Below are 14,944 nucleotides of genomic sequence, written 5' to 3' on the forward strand. Positions count from 1 at the left end.
CGTGCTCTGTGACCAATTTCTTCAGGGACAGTAAACGCATAACCTAAAACCGTAGCATAAAGCAAAGACATGATGGTTCACTGTAAGTCGAGGTTCAAAACCCTTTATAATGAAACCAGGAGAAGTCAGGTTATGAGGGGGATTTCTTCATTGAAATATTTATAACAAGTAAAATTTTGTTATACAGCTTCAGTGTAGCTGGTTTTAGGTTCTCCTCTCTCTCCTGAAAGGCAGGCCCTCATTTGAGTTTTAAGCTTTTTATCGCATTAGTTCAGTCTTTTAGTAGATTTGTGTTTCTTGGCACACCAAGGCTATTTAAAAAATATATTTATTTGATTAGATTTTCATTATACCTATGTTATGCTTAATATTTTACACTCATTATATGAACCGCAAATCAGTCGTGTAGATCTCAGAAAGCCAAACAACACATCACAGGAAGTTTATTTAGACTCTAAAGTAGAATATTGTCAGAAGAGTATGAGTGATGAATTCATTGGAATTGATTTAGATTTTTGATAATTGAAATGTAATGATGGGGTAATTGGTGAAGTGTTTATCACAACAAGTTAACAGGTGCTTTCATTATTAAGAATCAGTTATAAAGAAGTAATGATAAATGTGTCTTAGAAAGGTCAGGACAGATGGTTGTCGGTTGTGACTACATGAGTTTCAAATTTTAAGCTTGGGTTTGACTAATGAGTGATTGTAGTCCAGGCCATGAACTGTAATTGCCCAGTATTATTATCAAGAGTAATTTTTCATGATTCAGATAAAACTAGTCAGTATTATTTAATTTCCATAATTTATCACTCTGATTGGTGGTAATACACGGCTAACTCTCAGAGTGTGACGCACCTAGCCATAGATATTACAGTGTTACACAATAATCAGTGTGTGTGTGGTTTCACAGGAGGTTTTGTCTTTGAGTAGATGTTGTACTACGTTTATGAGTAGATGGGGAGACCTTTTGTCGAGGGTAGAATACTTACCCGGGAATTCACCTTTTACATATGAGTCGCAGATATCAAGTCCCCAAGTACTCATGCATGCACAGAGGCACACAACACGACTGAATGTGAATCTGTTCACACACACACACTCTCATTTCCTTTCTTGGTTATACAGATTGGGCCTCGAAAATGAGATGGAGGTGGTGCATGTGAGTGTGTGCGTGTTTCAGTGCGTGCATGCGCCGGAGCCGAGTGCTGCAACGTGAGCATGGGATCTTCGGTTCTCAATTAATGTGCCTGTGTCTGGAATCCCCCTATCAGTCCAAGACAGACAGACACACACACACACACACACACACACACAATCTCCATTCAGCCGTTCAGTGTTTCCTCTTGCTAATAAAAGCAGATAATCTACACTGTGTGCAGCACACATATACACAAATACACACAGCATTTAAGAGGATCTTCCCCTTTACCCAACAGACCAGCAGTTGCTTATTTAGTCACCTAATGCCACCGTTACTGGCAGACAGATGGGCTTTGGAGAACTGCTGTTGCTTAAGCGAACAAGGAACTTCTCTCTCACTTTCAAAGTGATTCATTTAGCACTTCTAGAATGACAAGATGGTTGAAGTGAGCATTTGCATAAAGTTATCAGAAAGAGTCCCTTGCTCCTCTGTTTTTGTTCGTGTCACTAACTGAAAGTAGCACTCTGGTACTTTTTGCTGATGATTTACCAGCATTGCTCAAACTTCTCTTTTTGCGATGAATTTGCTTTCTCACCTAGCAACAGGCAGGATTGTTAATATGTCATTGACAAAAAAATGTGGTCTCTGTGTGTGATTGAGTGTGGATGCATTTGCACATGCATGGTTGCGTGTGACTGATGGCCCCATCGGCATCACCCACCTACCATGTTGCACATATTTCACCCTCCCCGAAAGAGAGGGAGACCACCCATTGGGTTGGTACTGGGGTCCAGATTAGGCTGCCGCTGGCAGTCCCTGGAGGTCCGTTGCTTTGTTGATGGTTTTTTAATGACCCCAGTCTGGCTACAGGCTCATTGTACTGCCTTGAGTGACAGGCAGATGGGGAAAGCTGATGGGTTAATCTGACATACCAGAAAAGAGTGGAGAGGGTTTTTTTTCTGTTCATCTCATTGAGATCCCATTTCTGCCAAAGCACTTTAGGAAAAAACACTTCTTTTGATGTTTGAATTTCAAATAAATGCTACAGCAAAATACAACCCAAGAGCCTTTGTATGATGCAGTTAAAACATTACATATTAACATCCAAATACTGGTATAAATCTGTATTTCTAGCAAGTTAGAAGGAAACCTTTCAACATCTGACTTGAACCCATCCATCCAAAGTCATTGGACATATTCCTAAAACATACAAGGCTAAAAATAGTCCCTAACTGGCCCAGTCCAAACTTTAGGACTCTCAGGCTTTTGGTTTGAGAATAAAAAGTCTGAGAGAAGGAATGGGAGCCCAGAGGACTCATAAGATCTGCTCACAATCAGAAAAATACAATGATAATGAACTTTTAAAAGGATATTTTGAAGACAGGTGAGTTAATGTGGATCCAGTTCCAGGATCAGTTCACCAACAGATTCAAACAGACCAATAATACTGATGTTTTACATAACTCTGCACTACCTACAGACTAGAAATAAAAAAAAATAGAAATATCTCTGCTGTCTGTCAGAATTATTCATCAAACCAAAACGCACTTGTCACACCAAAATCTAGTTAAATCCTCTGCTCCTGTGTATCGGTTAATATTTTATTTCACATTCACTGACGCAGATCGGTCACCTGTCATTCAGTCACTGTCGACAATGGAAGTAACTCATGAAACATAATGTCATCCACTCTGACCATTAGCGCGTGAGTTTTCTCAGTTCTGTAGTAAAAGTAAAAGCTTGGTAAATACTCTTAAGAAGGAACTAACTTAGCTAGGAACATTTTGTTCTGTTTACGACTCCTAGTGAATACGTCTCCTTCTCTTGAAGTGACAGAGGAGGTTAGGTCAGGTGTAACCTCCAGTAAACCTGACCATGGTGGTCTTTCCACACATTGGCAACCATTATAGCACGACAGGATGATCCCATGAAACCCATCAGCTTCCTCTCTCATGCATGTCATGCGCATGTCGTTGCCTGTCAAATTGGATTTGGAAAACTCAAGGGGAATGCCACCAGACCTTTATGTTAGCACTTGTTGTTGAACTCGAACTTGTGTTTTTCTAGCTTGAAACCAAAATAAACTGAGGGGTGCCATAATTTACAGGAGATGACAAGATGAGCTTATTAGTGGCGAAAATGTTTTTTGTCTTGCCTCTGAGCTTATCTTAAGTGAGTCTGTTATTGAGTTACATGACAGCCAAAGCAAATTTTATGACTCTCAAGTCTGGTGCTTTCAAGTCTTTTTCAGTGAATAAATGGCTTCTAAATTTCCTTTTTATATGATCAAATTAACCAAGTATTGGTTTTTAAAAAATATTATCTTCTAACACAGTCTGTACAGTCACCGCCACAGTTTCCTGTAAACTCTGTTGCTTGTGACCTGCAGAGGAGTGAAATTGTTACCTGATCGAAGGTATTTTCCCAATTCTTCCCCTTAGTTCCCTCTGCTTATAGCCCTCCCACTACGCTTACCAGAATAAGACACCCATATCTCTGACGACATTAAACAAATTGAAACCAGATTTCCTGCCCGCGCTCAAACAGCAGACATGCTTTTACAATACAAAGCTTTCAAGAGCAGTCAGAGTCTATTCATTGGATTTGTATTTTCATTATGAAAGTGATTCCCATTTCATTTTTTGGGCCATTGTTTGACTGTATGAATGAGAGTTACAATCTGTGGGTGTGGGTTCGGGGAAAGTGTAGATTGGTGTGTTCTCACTTGTGGCACACTATAATAATCTTACAAGATAGTGATGATAATGTAGATAAGTTGGCTTTAAGTTGGCAAACCACATGCTTCCTGATGACTCCCATAATCTTCCAAATATACCATGCATGCAGGCATCGGTAGCACACAACAGATTTCAAGAACAGAGACTGACAAAACTAAAATTTCTCAGTGGTGACCAAGGATGAACTGGACAGTTGTGTCTGTGAATGTCTTCTTTTGCCAGACAATGTGTTTCTACTCTGGACAGACAGAAAGAAAGGCAGGCAGGCAGGCAGGCAGCGGCAGGGAGAGGGAGGAGGGAAAAACCCTTGCACTGCACGCAGGAGAGCACGTGCAGCGCACTCTGGGAATGTTTAGATATCTCCTCAAACGGCTCCGCATGGGTAAAAAAAAAAAAAAGGAAAAGCCATCCTCTATGCTTTGACTGCAGCCGGCTGGAGCAAAGGGGCTGGCCCCAATTTGACATAAGCAAACACACAGTTCACACACACATATATGAACAGGGATATACTGTACATACACACATTGAAACGCAGACAATCTCATAGTTATTAATGTGTGCACACACGCCCTCACATGCAGTTAGGTCTTATTTGATTTTTCCTGTGTGTACCCCCTATTCAGTGTGTCGGAAAGAGCAGAGGTTGAACCCCCGACACACACACACACACACACACACACACACACACACACACACACACACACACACACACACACACACACACACACACACACACACTCACACACTCCTCTGCACTTTACTGTATTAATTGTTGATGGTCTCTTGGCAACGCTCCAGGTAGGGAAAAGGGGGTACTGATCGGTGTGTGTATGGTGTATGTGCACGCACCGGCATCTGGATATTAAAGCCTTGTCTGTACCAGCAACGGCAAGAGGAAGAGGAGGAAAAAAAGAGAAAAAATTACAGCATATATCAGGAATTTTCCAGCTAATGATGTGCGGATGTGGTAGCACTGGGGAGAGAGAGCCACTGACTGTGCTGTCTTTGTTTCGCTCGCTGAGGGCCCCATGCTGCATTCCTGTACACTGTGCATACTTTGGCAACAGTTGTAGTGCCCGTTTTTTCTGTTTTACTGTATACAGTTTGTGTGCTGCTCTTGCACTTTTCTCTCTAGCCCTGTAGCTCTGTCTCTCCCTCCCTCAGCCTCTACCTTTCCCCCTCATCTCTCTCTCCTGCCTTATTTCCTTTCTTGGCCTGGTGCAGCTGTATTGTTGGGACTGTAAAGTGTCCTTTTTGCAGAACAAGAGAGAGAAAGAGGGAAAGTGAGGGAGGAGTGAAATAATGGTGTTTACAACATGGCTGACTGCTAGAGCTTCGAATGGGGCCTCTCTGGAGACACAACATTACAGCCTCAGCTCCACTGTACTCTCAGAGTGCATAGTTTTGCTCATATTATTATTATTATAACATCCGCTCTGCTTCTCCCATATGTGGCCTGCCTATACCCTCTGAAGCCTTTATCCGTTTTCCTTCCTTAGATTCATGTAGGAAGGCTAATTTGTGGTAGATTGCTTTCAGGAATGTAATCAAAGTCTAGCTTAAGACTTGAAGCATGAAACGGTCAAGCTGTTTACTTAATTTATATATTTCATTTATTAATTTGATTTGACAGGGACAATGCAATTTAACATAGTTCCAATACAGAGCAAGAAACTGCTGCACAGAGAGTTTAACTATTGCTAAGTTTCCATTAATTCTTCAATTTTCTTGTCCCTGGTTGGGTTTTAACATGTGCAGTGTAATTAAAAGAATTCAGTTTCATATAACCACAATACACTAACATATATGGAAATACAATAAAATACACATACCACCAATACACCTTAGTAATTTAGCATACAATTAGCTAAAAAATGGGTACAATTCTGGTTTGATTTAGCCAGCACTTTGTTGTAAAAGATTTTATATCTGGAATTAATTTGATTTCAGTTGGTAATGTGTTCCAGAGTTCAGCTAATTGTCCAAAGTTAGATCTATGATGTGGTATTTTAAAGAGTTGATTGGTCTTTAGGTGGTCAACTAGCTGTGTTGCCACAACTCTCTCAAGCAGCTTTGACAGGACAAGAAGAATAGAAATAGGGCGATAGTTGCATTTCAGATCACGACTGCCTTTTTCCAGTTATTTTGGAATTGGCTGGTCCTAATTGATTAGATGAATCACAGGTCTCATCAATATAGAGCTGTATTTTTTAATGAAACAAGTTTCCAAATTATAAATACCTTTTGCCTTGAATTTGATAATTTCTTAATAACTTTTTTTGGTCATTGACCTTGGATACGAAAGGGATGACTCTATAGTTACTGTATTATTAGTTATAGTTAGAGAATGTTGTGTCAATTCTATTGATTGTATAAAATACATGTTAAATTCATTGCCATGGTGGCATTGACTGCTCTGAATGCTTATTCCATTTTATTCAGTAATTGCTGAAAGTTAAAACCTGCAATCATGCTCTTATTGATTCAATTACAACAGTTATTTGGCCTCTGGTGCATCCAAAGTACTTGTCTGTGAGTGTGAGTGTGCATGTGTGTGTGTGCGCGCAGATGGTATGTGTCTGTGTGCAGTGGTGCTCTTTCATCCTGGGCTTCCTCAGTGAGAGGGAATGTAAACACGGGCCCCCGGCCAAGCTCCATCAGCCCCAGTGCCTCCGGCGCTGCAGCCTTAAGCCCCAGCCTCAGTCATCCTCATGGCATCAGGTCACTGTGAAGGTCCCCCCTCGGAAGTCCACATGGAGAGTGACAGGAAAACGTTTGCATCATGGTAGCAGAGGTGGGAGTTGAGTAGGATAGAGAGGAGGGATGAAGAATGTGGTTTTCAACAACTCATCATAATTTGCCCATCATGTAAAGGATAAATGATGGGATATTATTGGGTATTATTTTTGTACTTTGATCCATCATTTCTTTGGATCATTATACTTTTGTGGTCATTGAAGTCATTACTGAGATCTGGCAACACAGCCTTACTACAGCCAAATCAGATAGGGCACAAGTGGTCAGACTATCAAACAAGACAGCAGTTTTAGGAAATACACTTTCTTACAAAGACTTGGATAAGAAAATTGATACCACTCACATGTCTGTCCTTTGAATATGAAGCTACTGCCAGCAGGCGATTAGCTTAGCCTAGCACAAAGACTGGAAGCAGCAGGAAACAACTAACCTGTCCACCTACCTATTTCTTCTCATATTACCGCCGGCAACTGTGGATCAGTGGAATAATATGAAACTGGCAGCAGCAAAGTGTATTGTCACCCTCATGCTTGCTTGTGTGTGTCCTTATTTTTGTGTCCAATCAAAACAAAATGGGTGCCCACTCATAAAACCATCGCTCCATAGCATTGCTAGCAGTCAAAATCTCCACATGGTACCTTTTACCTTGGTTAGTACAGTGTTTTGTTACCCAAAGGGATGATGGCCAACTCTATGAAAAGACCCAAGTCGTAATAAACCGGAATTATCCTTTAAACATCGAACACATGCTGAAGATAACTTGCATACGTTTGCAGACACACACAAAAGCACTTGGCGCTGAAGCACGTGAATCCAGACAAAAGCAGGTGCTCACTTAGTCACGTGCAAGTACTCACACATAACACAAACCAAACACCCCCGCACTCACATGCATGCACCCTATTGTCATATCCCTCCGCTGCGTATGCACAGTGTGCTGGTGGCACAGGTTCGGATGTTGCAAGTCAGACAGGCTTGGAGGTCCAGCCCAGGAGGTCTGGAGGTCCTCGGGGGCAGGAGAAGCCATTTCCTCCTTGAAGCGGAGCGGGGAGCAGAGAGCAGCAGTGAGGCCTGAGGAGGATAGTGGTGGTGGTGGTGGTGGTGAGGGGGAGGAGGAGGATGCTCTCAGCAGAGAGGAATTTCCAGAATGTTGTCCTTTAATCTGGAGTCAGGCTCACACACTCACTCTGTCTCTCACTCTCTCTCTTTTTTTCTCCCTCTGCTTTATCTGACCTCCTCTGGCTTTTCTGTTACCATGCGGAAGGGAAGACGGGTGTCAGATAGGCAGAGAGACAGATTGAAAATGCAAAGCAGCTGACCTAAGAGCGAAACACTGTATTGCACAGTTAAGGGCTGACTCACTTTCTCTGTCTGATTGTCCTACATACTGTATGCGTCTGTATCTCTGCTTTCATGCAGCCTGCACAGAGGACTTGGAGCAGGAGGTAATGAAGGGATATGTGAAGCAGAACAGAGAATGAGAAGGGTGAGAAAGAGACTACGGAAGAAGGAATGCAAACGTGGTCGGAAGAAGAGGAAGGGAAAGGACAAAAAAAAAAGCTCAGAATCGGGGAATGTCCTTTTTTCTTTTTACAACAGTATGTGTTGTTATAATCATCTCCATGAAAACGGTTATTAAGTTGTGTGTTTAGGCCATGACTCAGAAGTTCCTTTGTCAGAGCAATAGTTTTGATATATTTAGCATAACAGATTTGAGACTTAATACAGAGACATTTGAGTATTTCTTGCAGAGCGTGAAACAGTGTGTGATCAAAATGCATTCAAGGATATTACAGGCTCTCCAACTGTCGTATGTAGACTTTACTGCACCTCAGACATGTGTTTTACAGACTCATAGGCTTACAGAAAGAGACAGAGAAAGAGAGGCATTTCATGGAGAAAGGAACAAGGAGAGAGGGAGGAGGTAGTGAGAAAGGGTGAGGAGGATTGCTGAGTGGAAAGCAGTGCAGACAGTGGACTGTTTGTTTGGAAATGAAAATGAGCACCCTGAAACTCTGAATCTGAGGTTTGAGATGAACCATTTTGCGGGGCAGAGAGTCAATCATTTGAGAGTAACAGGCATTAGGCACAATACACAATGGCAGTATACTACATCAAAAAAAGGCTTTGTTCATAAATGCTTAACTGGTGTGAGAGGATGGGTGCAGAAAATGACTGTGTAAACCACTAGGGTATTTTAAGTCTGGTGATATTCTATGTTTTGTCAACCAAGGATGAATTGATCATAATAAAAATATTGCCTGTGTAGCTGCAGCCTGATATAGTTGCACTGGATGAAATGTTCCTTTTATTACGATGGCCATTGTAGTCCTGGAGCTATAAATACTAGCACAACAAATGTGTATTAATCTAAAGCAAAAAAATAGTCCCCAACAAGTGCTCAATGTAACCTGCTGTACCCAGCTGGATTAGGCAATTACTTTGCCTTTTAAAAAAAATGAAAGTATATATTTGTGACCATAATTAAAAAATAAATTGTCCAGAGTAGGAACAAACTGGCTTGGGGTTGGGTGTCACAGACAGAGTAGGGAAGTGGTAAAAGTATTGCGAGACGGACTAATGCATTGTTGTTTTTTATTGACTAGACAGAAAAATATAGAAAACTGGCAGTCATATCCTTTAATGCAAAGACAGACCACCTTGTCACAGATACATGGCTATGAAAACGGCTTCCTACAGTGCAAGTAGTCAGGGTGTGATTTCAGATTGCAATAAGCCTTAAAGCACCTATCATCCGGTGTATCTGTGAGTGCGTGCATGTGTTATGTATATGCCTTAATCTGCTGTTGTGGCCAGGTTTTCGAATAACTCTGTATTGCACTGAGGCGGATATACGCCAAGCTCTAGGTCTGTGGTTCTTCCTAGAAGGCTCTATGTGTGTGTGTATGTGTTCTTACAGGCCCTGACGTTTGACTCTGCAGGGCTACAAGCTCCATGCAGTAGTCTGAAGTCACATGCATTTGAGCCTGCAGCTGCAAGAGTTACAGGAAGATATTGATAGGGCCATTTGTCACTTGTGCATCCATCCACATTTTAAAACAACAACCTGTGTTTGGGTGTCTGATGGCTTTAGTAATGCCGTGTCTTGGTAGGTTGGTAGGAGGGACATGGAGATGTGACATGATCTAACTAGATATAAGGCTGAACACTTGCAGAAAACTTTAAAGTTAAAATCAAAGAAAGTTAGAAATAATTCTGACACAAATGAAAGCAATGCAGTCATGAATTTTCCTATGTTGAAAAAACATCAATGGCATTTTGTTGTCTGATTACATGAGCAGCTTAGCAACTTCCATTCATGTTTTTCTTTGAGGTTTCACTGTTCTAAAAACCTTAATGACCCTTCCAGTCAGTCTGTTCATTCTCAGTATATGTCTCGTTTTTGGTCACGTGGCTCAGCCGACACATCTCAGCCAACTAGCCTCAACTTCCTCCCTATTTCCACTGAAGTAGCAAGCAGGAGATGAGAAAGTATCACACATCTGCAAAATACAGCCCCCGGCTCTATTAATAGTGTCATTCAGTTTAGAAGAAAAATGTGACTGAACTTTTTATTCCTCTTATCAGTCTCTGTTGACTGCCTTGCTTAAGAATTCCAGCTCAGGGTAATGTTTGGTCACTTTGTGAGTTTGTCTAGGATATCCAAGACTTCCTCTCATGCTACAATGAATAATGCCCCTTTCAAATGCAATTCTTATTATGGGCAGGGGCAGGTAGGTATTGAAATATTGCCCTGCAGCTTTGTAACTAAAATGACCTTTCTGAATGGAACTTAAACCATTGTCACATTACAGGACGTGGTTGTAATAGACAAGGATATTCTGCAGGAAAATGTTTTCTTTGTCACCAGTGGCATATCAAATTCTTACACATTACTAAAAAATATAATTTGTTTACTGGATAACTGTTAAGGCAGCCAGTTGCAAACTATACTACAATAGGAAAATGACTGAAACTCACTGTTTTTATATACTTAAAAGACAGCCATGCTCTGTGAGGCTGCACTTGGACACAGTGGTGCTTTGAGCTAAATGCTAACATCAGCATGCTAATATGCACACAGTGAGAGCACCAACATGCTGATGTTTAGCAGGTAATGTTTACCAGGTGCATCATCTTAGTTTGTTAGCGTGCTAACATTTGCTAATGTGAATGTCATCAGTTTTGCAGGTATTGGGTATAAGTATTAGACTAAAGGACATTTTGACCTGATGACGGCCCCAGAGGGAAAGTTAAGGGATCGCCAAAATCAACTGAATTTATCCTCTGAGAGTGACAAATACCTGTAACAGAACTCACAGCAATTCACACAATAGTTGTTATGATATTTATGAACTACAAATGTGAACGTCTTGGTGGTGCAAGAGGAAAAGTTGGGGTGGGGGGGGGGTAGTCAAAGGCTGTGGGATTGTCTGGGTAACATGAATGCCTGTATCAAATTTTATAGCAATCCATCCAATCATTAGCTAATATTTTATTTTATTTATTTTAGTCTGGTACAAAGTGGTGGACCGACAGATCGACATCCATTGATCCACATCGCTAGCATGGCTAAAAAACAAGTTAAATTAGCCAAGGACGAACAAGAGCGCTCACTGAAGTACAGGGAGTGAAAGAAATGTGGTTTATAGACTTTTGGACAACATTTCTTCTTCATTTCTTCTTTCTTCTTCAGGGGGCACTTGAGCACATTATTAGCAAGGACCTGATTCACTTTTTAATAGTTCATATTTGGCTATCTACATCCTTCGAAGATCATTGCTCTCTTATTACACATACAGGCACGTGGGCAACATCTAAAAGCTCGGTATCGTTTCCAAGTACTCCCGCAGAGAGTCCAAGCCAGCTAATAAAGATATCTAGGTGACACCGCACTCTTTTTGCTTACAAACATTCGCCTCAGACTCTAAGATCCCGATAAGCACTCTGCAGTGCCTGAGGGGGGAACAGCAGCCAAAAGCTGTTGGAAAAATCTGGAGTTTAGGAAAGCACCTGGAACCAGTCCACTCTCTTACTAGGGGTCACTGAGTTTTGTCTGGAGGCTTTCCCTACTGTAGCTGTTAACAATGCTGCTGCTTTCCTGCAGGCTACGGACACACACACACACACACACACACACACACACACACACACACACACACACACACACACACACACACACACACTCAGAGATCCCAATAGAGTTACAGGGACAAATTTGGAAACCATGCTTAGTGTGAAGTGGTACAAAATGGCTGCCGTTATACCTCAGGTGGGTGCAGGGTTGCTTGATGCAAGACAGGAAGTGAGTTTTTTTTTTCCTCTATTTCGGCAGGAGGGAAGGGGGTTGGGTGTGGTGGTTAATATCAGTGATAGTCAGCCCATTATCACTCCATATACACAAGACATGTGCCAGGTTTAATACAGTGAAATATTGTATTGTTTATGATTGAAATGGCTACTACTGCACATATATACACACATGTATGTACAGTATTGTGTGTCCCTGGTGGATTGCTGTGGAAAGACTGTGTGATGTGGGTACACCAAAACGGGAGCAGGGAGACGTGTCCTGCCAGATATGATTTCATGTCTTACGTAAGCCTAAGATGAGGCAGAGCAGTATTAACCCTGTGTGTGTGTGTGTGAGAGAAAGTGTGAGCATGACACCCCCCCCCCCCCCCCCTCCAAGATGGTGACATTTACTCAGTGAGGCTGGCAGGTAAAACTACATGATTTGTGACTGTGTGTCTTTGTTTTTTTGACCTTATTTTCTGCGTGTGTGTGTGTAGGTGGTGACATTGTGGTACCGAGCTCCAGAGGTGCTGCTCCAGTCCAGTTACGCCACGCCAGTCGACCTGTGGAGCGTCGGCTGCATCTTCGCTGAGATGTTCAGGAGAAGGTGAGAGCTGCAGAGAACACAGAACCCACTAAAGATCTGTTGTCTGAAACCCTTCATACTGTGTAAGTACGTAGTGGGATAATAAAACACCACTACTCTAGCATAATGAATAAAAGAGACTGCAGTAGCAATTGCTAAGAGCAGGTAACATTTTTCATGTCGATTGAAGAAATATGCAGATTTTAAGTTATTTCTGTAGGTCGACTTGCAACAACCTGTACAGCTAAGTCAATCTTATTTATGCTTGTTGCATTTTTCTGTCAATTTTGCCGCTTTTCTGGCTCTGGTGCAGTACGACAACGTTCATTCTTAATCACTCCTAGAAAGATCTGATTGGCTCACTTGTTAAAAGTGAAACATCCCTCAATGACACCAGACCTGTTTGAATTAGTGAAAACAATAGAAATGTGGGCAGCAATTAGGTCTGGAAGGCTACCACTATTCACTCCTCATTATTTCATTATTCACATTATTCCCCCATTCATGCACTGTTGTGTCCTCTTCCTTCACTGTGCTGCTTTCACATTAAAATCACATTAAACACTTGGCACCTCAGCGACTGACAACTTGACTGTGTTGAAATGTTTGCACAGAAACGGTCACACACTCGCTGACCTGCATCAGCACAATATCTTTGCTACATGCAAGCTAAGCTAAGGGAAGGTTTTAAACTGAAGTCAGTTTAGAACCACTAGTTAGTTCAATCATCTGATGGTTGGGTTTAATCATGTGTTACTCACTGGTGTCACTGGTCAGGTTATTATATGCATTATAGGAGCCATTGGAGGGCATTCAGTGGAAAACGGCCCCATGTACTGATGAGTTTACCACATTTACTGTTAAAACAACAGATTATGATCTGTGACCTACAGGGATGTTCACATACTGCGTATAAACACATTCACATGCTCACATGCTTGTGACTAGGTCTCCATATGGAGCTAGTATCACTAAAAGTCGTCTCTTCTTTCCTATGAAGTGTTTTTACGGTTTGCGTGAGAACAGTGTGAAGAGATGCCCCATATCTATGGCTGATGATCACTTGAATGTTGGTTGATACTAAAAGAATTCCTCAGAGAAGATAATTTTATATTTCTCTGCATTACCTGTTTAATTTCACTCAGTTCCCACAGAAAAATCAGCCACCATCGTTAGAGAATCAGTTATTTGGGTGTTACTTGTCATCTTTTTCTTAAATGACACCTGTCAGATGCGTTGTGAGCAGTCAGCAATCACATTTCAGTTAGCTTATCAAACCATTACAGTAATGACAGGCTGTCTGCTGTGGTTGCAGCATGCAAGTCAAGATTCGGCTTCTTGGTATAGGTATTCGTCAGTTTGTGGTCTAACGAACTTCACACACTAGAGAGCCAAGCTAATAACGGACCATTTCTATAAAAAAAAGGTCCAACTGCCTGCCCATGGAAGGAAAAAAGACCTTTCCAGGGCACAAGTCATATTTTATCATCATAGCACCGATCTAACATTAATATTTATGTGCCATAGAAGGTATAGAGCTGTGTCTTGTCACCAACAGTGAACTGGGGTCTAGCCAGCCTGTAGTGGTGTGCTTCGGAGTAGATAAGAACAGTCTTTCTGAGGTAGGGCACTGTGCCAGGAGGAGCAGCACTGCCTGTAATTTATGCTTCCTTCCCCAACCGTCCTTACACCCCAACATGCACAGCCACACACAACGACCCACGCTCTGCACGTGGAATATATAGGCTCTAGTGGCAAAGGGTGGCACAGGGTGTAGAAAGTGTGAGTGGAGAAACATAATGAAGGAAGATGCTGCCATACAGGGTCGTAGGGGGTCACTGAATAGTTTGATGAGTGTAACAACTTTGCAGATCAAATGCTATGGCCTCTGACACCTATGAGAGACAACCATCAGCAAAACACCACATGAGGAATTATCTTTTATAAAAATGATGCCACGAGCTGCTAGATAGTTATCCATTTTTCTTCCGTCTGTCCCCACTCCAAACTGTCCTTTTTAAACAGTGTTAGTGCATCTTGTGCATGTTTCTTCATTTGGTATCCTGCTATAAAAACGGTGACGGGACTGTTTTTCATCGTGCCAGACGGCATATACTTTAGATGTTTTCACATACATTAGGACGGGCTAACAGAGGGGAGGGTGAAGGACAATCATTTCTGACATTTCTTTCTGTCTGAGTGAAAACATCAGTACTACTCTTACTGATACAGTCTTCTCAGGTGCTCAGTGAGCTGTCTTTGTTGCCCACCATTTCTTTCGACGACTTTGTTGACTTTTTTTTTCTGTATTCATCTTTGGATTAGAGCTGAAAACCTTAGTCAATTAATCAGTCAATTACTTTTCAAAACTTTCCTCTCAGTTGTGAAAATTTGCTGCTTTTCTTTGTCTACCTCCTGACATTT

The 14,944-nt window shown here is 41.6% G+C and overlaps 1 protein-coding gene across 1 annotated transcript in view; it reads left to right on the forward strand.

Annotated features, from left to right (window-relative positions):
- cdk6 (cyclin dependent kinase 6) overlaps positions 1 to 14,944 on the forward strand; it is a 32,331-nt gene that overhangs the window by 11,971 nt on the left and 5,416 nt on the right. Inside the window, exon 5 of the mRNA XM_070921266.1 lies at positions 12,432 to 12,541. Coding sequence (XP_070777367.1) covers positions 12,432 to 12,541 — 110 coding nt within the window. The remainder of the gene's footprint in view (positions 1 to 12,431; positions 12,542 to 14,944) is intronic.

This window comes from Enoplosus armatus, chromosome 16, assembly GCF_043641665.1.
Source record: "Enoplosus armatus isolate fEnoArm2 chromosome 16, fEnoArm2.hap1, whole genome shotgun sequence".
NCBI lineage: Eukaryota > Metazoa > Chordata > Actinopteri > Centrarchiformes > Enoplosidae > Enoplosus > Enoplosus armatus.